The sequence below is a fragment of the Styela clava genome, chromosome 5 (assembly GCF_964204865.1).
Source record: "Styela clava chromosome 5, kaStyClav1.hap1.2, whole genome shotgun sequence".
NCBI lineage: Eukaryota > Metazoa > Chordata > Ascidiacea > Stolidobranchia > Styelidae > Styela > Styela clava.
The window spans coordinates 6,615,126-6,627,976 of record NC_135254.1 but is presented as its reverse complement, the minus strand read 5'-3'; the positions used below and the strand labels follow the sequence as shown (position 1 = coordinate 6,627,976).

At 34.6% G+C, this 12,851-nt stretch overlaps 1 protein-coding gene across 1 annotated transcript in view; it reads left to right on the top strand.

The window, feature by feature from the left end:
* The window catches only part of LOC120344308 (E3 ubiquitin-protein ligase rnf213-alpha-like), a 79,686-nt gene that overhangs the window by 56,471 nt on the left and 10,364 nt on the right, over nucleotides 1-12,851 (top strand). The window contains exons 34-38 of the mRNA XM_039413450.2: nucleotides 421-611; nucleotides 3,795-3,935; nucleotides 5,657-7,600; nucleotides 7,680-7,850; nucleotides 8,842-12,813. Coding sequence (XP_039269384.2) covers nucleotides 421-611; nucleotides 3,795-3,935; nucleotides 5,657-7,600; nucleotides 7,680-7,850; nucleotides 8,842-12,813 — 6,419 coding nt within the window. The remainder of the gene's footprint in view (nucleotides 1-420; nucleotides 612-3,794; nucleotides 3,936-5,656; nucleotides 7,601-7,679; nucleotides 7,851-8,841; nucleotides 12,814-12,851) is intronic.

The following is a 12,851-nucleotide window of genomic DNA, read 5'->3' as shown; positions in this document are numbered from 1 at the left end:
TTTACAGATACAACCTTGAAATTCTGTAAGAAATATTTGCCTGCGGTTTAGATACACTAAAAATGTTCTGCAGTCCGCATGGAACGTGCCAATGGTTGGACGACCTCGCGATAGAATATATACGATCGACCAACCAAGATACTCTTGATATCCCTGCTGATTCAATGTATAAAAAAGTTTTTTCATAGTTCAAACTGAAAAGCAAAATAATTTTAGAAAGCTATTTTATTTCCTCCAAATTGAATAATTGTACCAAATGTCTTTTGTCTTTTTTACTTATTTTGAGCAAGTGTGTAGTCAGAGGAATAGCAAAGTATATACGTTTATTATACAAATCTAATGCTACTTTACCATGCTCCTAGATTTGAATCCAGAGCGTAAACTTTTCTCTAATAGTTCTTAATTTTCATATTTGAATAGGGAAAAGCCTACATATATCAAGGAAAAAAGATGAAGCAAAAAAGAACTTTAAAGAAAATCCACGCATAGCAACCTTGAGATTCCTTGAAAAAGAAATGAAACCCGATATGGCAATAAGGAAGCTTCTACCTAAGCAATTCAGAGGGTCGTATAAAGATCAAATCTTCGTGCATATTGATATAACAAATGCTGTGAGTGAATAATCTAGATTTATTTTCATCTAAAAATAGGTTAGAAATTTCCTGATGATTTGAGTCATATTAGCTCACTCTAATAAACAGTATTTTAGTCTTTCTTTAATGGTACAATTATTCAATTTTGGATATCGGTATTCTTTTATGCAAACCACCAAATGTACCAACTGGTTGTTGAGCTGCAATAGTTGGTTCCCGTGACCATAAGTAAATACGTTTTTCCATTTTTTTCTCTGTGTGGATGGTTTTGCTCACTTCGCTTAAGTACGTTTTGAGTAGAGATGTACCAATGAATTGGTATCGGCAATATTGGCTAATTTTCTGTATCGGCATTGTATCGGTATCGGCTAAATGTAAACCGATATTTCGATATGTTTAGCTTTTTAGTATGATCCTGAATGTTTTAAAAATTAGTTTAATTTCAAAAGATGAAAAAAGTATTCAAACAAAAACAAATTTCAATTATTAGTATGACAATAATCTGGAGACTGAAAAAATGCCAATAGCTAGAATTATTGCTGAAATCAAACTGGCCTAAATTTGGTGAAGCGTACATTTTTTCGTAGTTTATGATTCTCGAGTTTTAGGTGCCATCCGAGTCAATTAATTTCAACGGATTTCAAAAATTGCCTCAGTTACTGTCTTCTCGGGTCCCAAACCAACTCCATGCTCTTCCGTGTAATCAGTAGAAGTAGGACAAATAGATTTTATGAACAACAGTAAATTAATCACTTACTAAGTTATGTTCCCCAAAACTGACTAATTGATAGTTTTAAATACAAAACTGGTAAGGGAAGGTGGGGCGCAGTCGAAAATCAGCTCTTAGACTCTCACTATACCCGTATTTATAAATGTGTTTCGATGTTCGACGCCGCCTTTCGTTGTAGTGCAACATCTCCGCAAAAGGGCAGCGGAGATAGAGCGACGCAAGTTATAAGATAAAATTGTCTTTGGGATTTGAATGTAAAATTTCCTTTTTTTCTACTTCAGCATTTCGAACAGTAAAAACCAATCCTCATATTTCTTTGCTTTAGCCCATATCGATGGCGAGCCTCTCCTAATTTGATATGGGGCAGTCTAAAATAGTTTGATGCCTATGGGGAACAATGCCAATGTATCCAAATTTGATGCCCAGAGTTCTTCTTTAGATGCTGATTTTCAATGGCATATTTTGTTCAATTTATTGGATCACCCCATTGTGCACCACGGTGTGTCCGAATGTGCCCCACCAGTGGGGTTTTTCAAAGCATTTTGGCAGTGATTTGTGTGTCGCTTGGGAGTTTCTTAGTCACTGAATAAAAACTACATTTGCCCCTCTCTGCATTAGACCTGCAATGTAAATGAAAATTGTAAGTTAACGGGCTGGAAAGATGCAAAAGACAAAAAGTGTCCCAACCTTTTCCCTATCTGGAAAACGCAATTCCACAATAACTTTATCAATTTAGTAATTGAAATTCATGGTAAAGTTTCTTTTCTGACAATTATTAAATTATCCAATTCAAATTATTAGAAAAACGTCGCATCTACTAGCAGAGTCATAATGGGGACGTGTCTGACAATATATATGCATGCCTTAAAATACTTAATTATTCTGTTTTGGAAACACGAAGATTGCCAAACATAGTGTGATCTGGGTTGGCATTTTTAGGATCACCGCCCAAAGAATATTATTGATATTGAAGTAGCATTTTGGGCCTATATTCAGATATATATTAGCGAACCCATAGTACAACTTGGCATTTACTACACGCAGCATTTAGTATTCGAGCGTCTGGGTTGTAATTATTTATAACAAACTTAGCAATATTTATTATGAAATTGGTTATGTGGTATCACCATGACAGACATCCGCCCTGCCCTCATTGTCCTATCGCTATCAGACTGAAATTTTTGGATTTGCAAAATAAATCACATTTTTATTTTGTTGATGATATATTAAGGGATTGAAAGCTGACAAATAAGGGAGAGGGGGGGCACGATTTTAGGGGGGTGCCCCCTGTAAAATCACTGACTGCAAATAGTTTGTAATCTTACACTGGCAGTTGATAACACTGTATAACAAAAACCTAATTTTTTTAATTGCTTTTGAAATGTACATTAGTTATTTTTATATTTTTATTTCATGAAAATGGGGGAATTTTCCTAAAATTTTATTCCTGCTGAAAATTGTAACATACATCAGCATGAAACTTCCAATTTAATATAGATACTCTGGTGCTATTTCTTTAGTATTTTTAATATTATTCTTCATTCAAACATATCTAGCTGCTCACCATGACAATATAAGTGATGTATTATTGTTTAAAAATGATACGTTAAGTGTAAGATGTATAAAAAGTGGCATTATCTGAAATATTTTGGAGATATTTTGCAGTCCAGCGTTTCAGATGCATGGACTTGAACAACAAAGAAATCGAAGTGCAATCTAATGTTTTTCTACATATCAATGTAACAATATGCATATGTAGCAATCGAGTCACAGGAAATTACAGGAAATTAGGTCTTAGTAATAAAGCAACAGTGTCTGATAACACAGTGTATGTTTTAGTGTGCTATCATCAACAATTTAATTAATGGTAGATTTTGTAATTATAGGCTAGATATTGAAAAAAAATAAAGTACTCGATAGGTTCTTCAATTTGACGTTTTTGTCTCTGACTTGTGCAAGCGTCTTTGGTTTATTAATTTTGTGTAAACTTCACAATTTTGACTGCATAACAACATCGGACTTATGGAACAAATTTGTGTTATAAATTTCTTCACAATCAAAAAGCATAACAAATTAACTACATTCCTGCTGAATGTGACGTATATAGACACAAAGTAATTCAGACATATTTTTGAGACTGGCTATGTTTGAATAAATCATCAGACATCTTTTTAGAAATGCCATCTTTAATTTTATTTGAATGAATTTCAACAATGACTGTTCTAAACATTTGTTATGCGCTTTATGTTGTTTTTAATTAGCTTAATTTAAGGAACATAATTGGGCTAAAATTGTGTCCAGAAAATATCCCCTTTTCCTGGAGAATACAGTATTTAGAATGATATTCTGCTAATTTGTATCATAAATACAAAGCATTACAAGAAACATAGAACAAGAGATTAGGAATTTTCCAAAAGACTTGCAACACATTATTAAATCAACAATACATATATATTATCTTTATTCTACAGGTTGAAAAGGGGATAGAAGAATTTTTATTCAACTTATTTGTCCTTGGTCGAATTGTGGACAAGTCAGGAAAAGTATGGATCAAGCATCCCAATCAATATTACATGATTGAAATCACAGATCAAGATCTTGTCTCTTTAAAGGTGCTCTAATAGCTCTTTGAATATTATAAATATTTCAGTAGTTTAGCAAAAAAAGCAAATACACTTCATTACATTGATGACAACGCAAAAATAGAGATTTAATATCTAAAGTAAGATTTGGATAATAAGATGGGTATCAATTTTTCCCAGGAGAAAGAATGAAAAGCTGATAACTTGGCTCAGCATCTTGTCTGATTGCCGTACATGCCCGGAACATAGTTAGCCAGGTATTTGTTTCAGATGCATAGACTCGAATGAGAGAGCTCTGGCTTGTCAGCCGTTACGTGACCCACCTCACAGCAGTGAGAAGTTCATAAATCTTCTTGCACATATCCCCACAGGATTCAAACCTGTGAATCATGCAATGTAATAAGAGTTACAACGGATCAAGATCTTGTTTCTTCAAAGGTACGAATGCTAGAAATACCTAATCATTTTAAAAAAACAAATTTTTAGCCTCAGTCCTAAAACAGATTGCCAAAGATAGAACCATTTTGAGGTATCATCAACCAGTTCTAAAAACCAAGACACAGTTTAATCAGGTCTTGATCCTTTTTGTTCCCAAACGACCCAAGTTTTGGTAAATCAGGAGCACAGCCAGGAATTTCAAAAGAGGGGCAGTTCAAAATCGGAAATTCCCATTCTGGTGTGTAACAGTTGCCATGAGCTTTTAAAAGAGCCGCCCTTTTCAACATACTATGATTTTTCTGTTGCGTAAAATATTCGATCCATGACAACGAGATTATGAAATGTTCTAATTGAGTCCAACGTAACTTGCTGTTGCGTCTTCTTTCGACAAAAATAAAAACATTACTGCTCTAATTATCACATAAACATATGAGATAAACTGCCTTATGTATTTAATTTTGATAAATGATTTTACAATCTTGTGAACTCGTTATCGCCGTCGGAAAATTCGAAGATCTGATATAAAATCCTGTAGAGTACAATTTTATATCATACAACGAAAATACATATAAATTATATCAGTGAATCAAACATACATATTCATCGCAACGAAATCCACGCGAAAGACTCGCCGAGATTACACCACTTGTTAAAAGGCCCGACTTTTTTTAACAAATAATGATTTTTCGGGGCTCCCGAAGTATGCGAACCAAGATGACAGACATCGGAATGTAATATGTGTACTAGGTTGGGGTTAGGCCATAATTTTAGGTATAAATACTACGGGAGGCTCTTGGCTAGTCTTCGAACTGATAATAGGACTAAAATAAGGAAAATTGGAAAAAAAATTATCGCCTAACCCTAACCTGATACCCATGTTACGTTCCGATATCCGCCATCTTGGTTCGCATACTTCGGGAGCGCCGATTTTTCTGTTGTGCAAAGTAATCAACCCATGACCAATATGGGCATATTTAAAAAGTCTTACTATATGAATTTGGTTGTCTTCAATTTAACCTGCAGTTGTGTCACAAAATAATAGCATCACTATTCTATGATACCACGGCAATCCGCGAACATAAAAATGTGTGGTGAACTGCCCACCTAAGAGTTTCTGAGGCTTGCAATTGAGGCATTTATGACATTAAGGTTGAATATGAAATTCCATTTTAAATCTTGACTACACTGACAGTAGCTATAACAAATGTTTCTTAACTATAGTCATTTTTGAGATGCTCAATTGTTTTTTAAAAATTGATCTGCAAGCTTGAATAAAAGTTTATATTGGCTTTTCCGTACTGTTGTCATTTCAGTATTCAAAGATTTCAATGCTCAATATATTTCCTAACATCGTGGCACTTCAGCCTCAAGAAGTTATTAGTGGAAAGTTCAACGAATATTATCACAATACAATTGCTATGGATTCTGAAATGTTCAAGTCACAACTTTTTCAACGGCCATATCACAACTTGAAATGCTATAGAGAGTATATAACAACACCAAAAAAAAAAGAGAAGTCACTGAATGAATTTACTTATTCTGAAAATAAGGAGAAAGGCACACAAGAAGAATGCATTAAAATATTGTTGGAGTACTGTGGAGACAAAGCATCATGGTCCCAAATTGAGCATTTCGTAACTTTTCTTGACTCTCAGCTCAAGATGTGTGAGATTTGGTATAAAGAAAACAAAAAACTGATAAATGATGCCAAAAGCATAGTGATGAAGTATATAATTGAAATGGGTAAACGATTTATAGGCGTAGTTGACGACAATGAAAATAATTCTGCACCAAAGGACAAATCCATGATATTTTTTCATGAAGTGAATTTGGATAACAAACGAGAAGTTCATATGACATTTTTTGAAGTGAAGAAAGTTCCACCAAATCTCCTGAAATTATTCAAGGAATCAGATAAAATTGGGGGGAAATTGCATAGAGTGGAAGAATTTGACGATCTAGAAAGGGAAAAACAGCTTCGTACTTTGAGATTGATTACAAATGCCCTCACTTCAAATGAAGACCCGGACCCTACTTACAAATTGACCACAGATAATCTACAAAAGATTATTTCATTAAACATGAGAATTCAGTGCAAGATTCCTGTGATATTAGAAGGAGAAACTGGATGTGGAAAAACGAGGATGGTAGAATTTCTTAGTAAACTTAAGGCATCAGATAAAAATGCTAGAGTTCTGATTACAAGAAAGGTGTATGGTGGTGTAACTGCCTCTGATATTCAGAAAAGTGTCAAAGAAGCAGAGAAAGTGTGGTCACAAAGTAAAACGGACCAGGACACGAGACTCATTTTTTTTGATGAAGCTAACACAACAGAAGCTATATACGCAATCAAAGAGGTAATGTGTGATAATACATTCGATGGAGAAGCTGTTGCGATGAAAAACACAACAATAATTGCTGCTTGTAACCCGCATAAGGAAATGTCAGAAACTGCTATTGAGCATCTCATGTCTTGTGGACTGGGAAGCAAAATCCATGCTAATCAAGCAGATGAAAAAAGTGGCAGTGGAATGCGAAATCTAGTGTACAAAGTTTTACCACTTCCTCCAAGTATGAAGCCCTATGTTTGGGTCACGAAACAAGCTGATGAAACTACCGAAAATCTATATATTGAACAGATTGCCAAGAATATTACTAGCATTGTTAAAACTGAAGATCTTAGCAAACTTGTGTCCGAAGCCCATCAATTCATCAAAGAGCATAACGATGGGTTTAGATTTGTCAGTCTGCGAGATGTTGAAAGGTGTATGAAGGTATATGAGTGGTTCCATAACAATAGTGATGTGCTTTTTCCATTAATTGATGAAGAGAAGCATAATGTTTATCAGGATGGGACATTCCCATCCATTGAGCCGGATTTTCGCAAATTAATCCATGCAATAAATGTTTGCTATCACGCTTCTCTACAACACAATAGATCGGAGTTTAGAGAAAAGATATGCCACACATTAAAAAATCTTCGTGTTTCAAATTTGACTGAATATGACTTATTGCAAGAATTTTTAGCCTGCCAAAGAGTTTTCTTACTTCAAGCTCAAATTCAAAGCTCAGAGAATATTTCATACAACCGGGCACTGATGGAAAATTTCTTTATGATGGTCGTTTGTGTAGACTTGCGAATTCCCCTTTTCGTCATTGGAAAACCAGGCAGTTCAAAATCCCTGGCAAAGACATTAGTATCGAATTGCATGAGGGGGAGATTTTCGGAGTCTAAACTTTTCTCCAAATTGAAACAAGTATGTGAGTTTTTGTTGATAAGAAGGTACTACCGGTAGGTAACGAATAACTCTTATTATTACAAAATATTTTTTACAGGCAAATCTGATGTCCTACCAATGTAGCGCTCTATCTGATGCTGCTGGTATTATCCACACATTCGAGCAATGCTGTGATATGCAAGAAAACAATGATTCAAATACATTTACATCCGTTGCTGTGCTAGATGAAATCGGTCTTGCAGAAGACTCACCAGCTATGCCACTCAAGGTAAGTTCCATTTATAGAAAAATCTTACAGGGTAATAGTAAATATTCTAATAGGATTTCAAATTGAACATCCTGATTGCCATAGTTTAAAACAGGGTCGTCCAACCTTTTTGGCCGAAGGGCCACATGTAGTTTACAAATAATTGCGCGGGCCACTTAACATGGTTGTTGTGTTCTAGTTTTGCTACACTGACTACAGGTTAATGAAAAAACAAAGAATACCCTCACACCAAACTTTCACAATTATTAGAACAATAAAACTGTTGTTTCCCAATCATTGATGGGGCGCCATCATTGGTTATTTCCGAAAGTTTCGCCAAAGACAAGCCAGTACGCTTGATCATTTCCATCTCAACTCCTAACAAATAAATGCATTTTGAAGTACCCTTAGTAGGAAAAATCGCTGCGAGCTCTTCCGTTATTTCAAAATCATCATTAACTCCCCTCAAGAAGATCGCTAACTGTGCAGTAAGCTTAATGTCAGTGCTGCCGTGAAGCGCTGAGGATTAAGATGAAAATTTCCCGTTTTTGCAATTCAAGTTTCCACTATCTACAACGCGACGAGTTTGCAAACACCTATTTTATTTACGGACATAAAACATTGGCAATCAGCACAATACATAATATGCACTCCGTAACAAATTCTCGATTTGTGAATGGCTTCGATTGTTTTGCGATAACTTCATATAGAATAGTAAAAAACCAAGTGTGTAAGCGACTATGATACTTTTATGTATCGATATCTCTTCCTAGTTGGTTTTGATTCAAAATGACACTCAAGAAAGGGCTGGCGAAGCGCAATTCAGAAAATAAACAAATCGTTTGTATCACATATTTGTATATATACTACATCACTCAAAAAATAGTTCTAGTCAATTTTTTATAATCAATTTTAAAAAATACATTATTCCTATATGGAGGTACAGCAATAAGAACAATGAAAAATGAAACAATCTGATAAAATTAAACCTGAATTATTTTATTGTTTTCAGGTTCTTCATCCATTGCTTGAATTCGGCAGCATCAAAAATAATGAACGAGGACATCAAGTTGCATTTCTTGGTTTATCTAACTGGCCACTTGACCCTGCTAAATTGAACAGAGGTGTTTTTCTTTTTCACGAAAATCCAGACAACGAAGATTTGTACAAAACAGCAACAGAAATTTGTGCCATAAATGAGCAAAGTCATCCCAATGCCCAAAAAATTTTGAAAACTCTGACGAAGGTATATTTGGAAATAGAAACTAATCAGGATGTGAAGTATTTTGGTCTTAGAGATTTTTACAGTCTCATAAAATCTTGCAATGGTCACTTTGGAGATCCTAAGTCATTATTCGAAGCAGTGGGAAGAAATTTTGGAGGCATGGAATCAGATGTTCTTGAGAAATTCAAAAGTGAAATTTGTAAAATATTCCCACACTCGGAACTTGTTTTAATGCCAATAAAAGAAGTAGTGCAAACAAATCTGGGTGAAACGGACAGTCGATACTTGCTTCTTCTAACTAATTATTATCCTTCTATAAATCTAGTTTCACTGGTTGTAAAAAATTTTGATAAGATGAAAGTCATCGTTGGCTCTGCCTTTCCAGGAGATCAAACTTTTGCTAAGATTTGCAGAAACATACAGGAGGTAAAGACTTGCATGGAAACAGGAACACCTGTGGTAATGTTAAATCTTGCAGAAATTCAAGAATCCCTGTATGACGCTTTGAATCAACATTACAACACTCTTGGAGGAAAGAGGTACGTGGACATAGGATTGGGAGGACAAAGGTTAAAATGTTGTGTTGCTGAGAATTTCCGATTGATAATACTTGAAAAAAAAGATAAAGCTTATACAGAATATCCAATACCTCTGCTTAATCGACTGGAAAAGCATTTATTAGATTCAGATGGTTTATTACCAGAATCTGAAAAGGATAAAATGGTAGAAGTTCAAAAATGGACAGAGTTATTTGTTACAGTTGACTTCCAAAAATCAGATTCTTTGGTAGGTCATCAAAAAGATACAGTGAGTTCAACCCTGCTATTGCGTCCAGACCAAGAAGAATGCAAAGTAATTTTACTCCAATCTGCAACTTTGGATGCAATGTACAGAATCAAAAAAAATATCATTGACCTGGATAAAATGAAAAAGTTGCACAGTACCTATTTTGAAAAACAAAGTCACTACAAACTAACAGGCTTCTTGAACCAGACTCTGGAATTATTGGGAATTCAAAAAAAATTACCTATTAGCATTTTTGAAATTGTATCTTACTCTGGTATTCTTGTAGGTAATGACCGAGAACAGTTGGAAAAAAATCTGAATTTGAAAAAGTATGATGTGATGATACTCAACATTAGACAATTTTACACACTAAGAGAATTTGAACATGATGTTGATATATTCTTACAAGAATGCAGAGACTATAAGCAAGACACATCTAAGAAGATAAATGCTAAAATTCTAGTATTGCAGTGTCCCCAGGCTCACAAGTATGCAAAACTAATTGAATGTGCTAAGCATTCATGGTCTAATAAAGATAAAACAGGGATTTCGATAACTATTATTGTTATTGTTTTGTGGTCCATTGAGAGAAATACTGAATTCTTGATGCAACAAGCGCAAGACAACAGAATTATTTATATCGATGAAGTGAGATCCTTCCAAACTGATGAAACTAAAGCTGATCCAACCGCCAGTGAGAATTTTTTTTCAACTGAAACATTATTGAATACGAATCTCACTAACATATTTGCACCAAAAAATGCAAGTAACAAATTTATGAAAAAGTTTTTGCAAGATAGTCTCAGCAAAGCAATGACTAAAATTGAAGGTTCTCAAATTGCTTCCACACGCTATAAAGCAAGAGTTAAGACCCTCACAAATCTTCTGCAAACTGATGAGAAAATAGGCAAAAGTTTTCGAAACAAATTTCTGGACAAGATTCATAAAATCTTAATGAGTAAGGATATCTTGAAATGCAATAAATGGATTCATCTCGTGGCAAATGATAAAGAGAGCCTACAAGAAGGAGGAACGTTTCATAAAGCTCTGCTTTTGTATTTGAAGACACTGATATCAAACTTGATAGCTCACTTCATTTGTAATATCGATGTGCAGTGCAATTTGAATCTTATTGAGAAATTTCCTGATGTGTATCATCAAGATAGAGATCGAACAGAAAACATATGGCTAAGCATGTTTGAGAAGTTGTCCTTTGACCATCTGAGACCAGACTGGATGCATAAAGAATTTATAGCCGTCAGTCCAATAACTGAACGACCAACTATGGCATGTAAATTTCCCTTTGGATGTGTGGTTACCGGGAGTTTGCAAACACATTTAATTTCAGAATGGGAATCCAGTTCGAAAGATTGTAATGCAAGTTTGGTGAAATTTTTCAGACAACATAATTTATATCCTGTTATTAAATATGGAATATCAACTTACCCAGAATTATTGCAGGGTTACGTGCATGATTTGGTCAATAGCCATTACACACCAAGTTCTGAACAACATCTGGAAACTGAAGTTAATGCTGTCATTAAATTGGTTGAGAAAAGAGCGTTTGATGGCAAAGACAATGTCGAACAAGCAGATAAATTTCCACTTGTTTATTCTACATTTATTGATTTAAAAGACAAATTGAGAATACTGAGGGAAGTGTTCAAAGTTAGCCCACTAGTTGCCGAGTCAATAAATACAGTAATGCCGGAAAAAATTTGGAATTGGCACGATGGAGATATACACCATTGGGGAATGCTTAAAGCATTAGAAGATCTTCGCCAAAAAACAACATTTTTTTCAGAGAATCCAGAAAGTTGTTTATCTTGGCTGGAGCAAGCAAAAAGCATTGAAAAAACTGTTTATCTTGTACATGATTGTATACAAGAGCAGAAAAAAAAAGATGAACTAATGTTGAAATGGCTGCCAATATCTTTAGTGAATGTTTTACTTCTACAGTTGATTCCCAACGATGAATACAGAATCGAATACACCGAAGTGATTGCTAATTCTGCTGAATTGCTAGTTTCGGTTCAAGATGAACAAAACATTGAAGATTTTACTATCATTGTATGTAACACTCTTGGCAGATGCTACGATGATATAAGGATAAAAATTCTTCTATCTTGGGAGGAGATGACTTGTAAAATGTGCAAAGAGGATATGGAAGATCCTCAATGTCTAACTTGTGGACATTTTTTTTGTCTCCAGTGCTGCGAAGAGATACTAATAGATGATTCACCTAAATGCACACAATGCCTCACCATTATTTCAAAAGAGGAACCTTACAAAGCTGATATTCTATCCAAGTCACATAAAAAAAGATTACAACAGTTTCAGTTCAGTTGTACCAGCTTTTTTATTGAATTTTTGAAGACTATTTGTTTCTCATCTGTTATGAAACCTGTAAACGAAGAAAAAATGAAATCTTTCATCAAACTCATATTCACACTTCTTTTCCAAACTGACAATGATAGAAAATTGGAATCATCCGCTATAGGATCTGACATAAATACAAAAGCTTGTTTATTTGGAGAATTAGTGAAGAATGAGCAAGAACTTGTCACAGAAGAGATTAATAAAACTTTGCAACAAGAGTCGGCAAATGAAAAACGAGAAATATCACAATTCATAATATACCACTTTGAACAACGCTTACTTTTCGAGAAGTCAAACTCAGTTGACATGCAAGATTTGGAAAAAGAGCATTTAATACTACACTCACACCAACTAACTCTTGAAACATTAAAGTCAATAGCTACTTTAAGGAATGCCTGCAGAAAATTAGCCATTCAGCTGTATGAGAAAAGCAAACAATGTGCGACCACAGAAATGGACGATATTATTAACAGTTTCATTGATTTTTGCAAACGCTCTAAAGTGATTGACGTAAAGCAACTTGTCATCAAAGCTGGATGTGCACAATTTGGTATTGACTGGTACAGAGAAATGTTGAAATCTGAAGTGGCCAAGGTATGACAGACAGTTATAACTAAAAAAAATTAATTTGA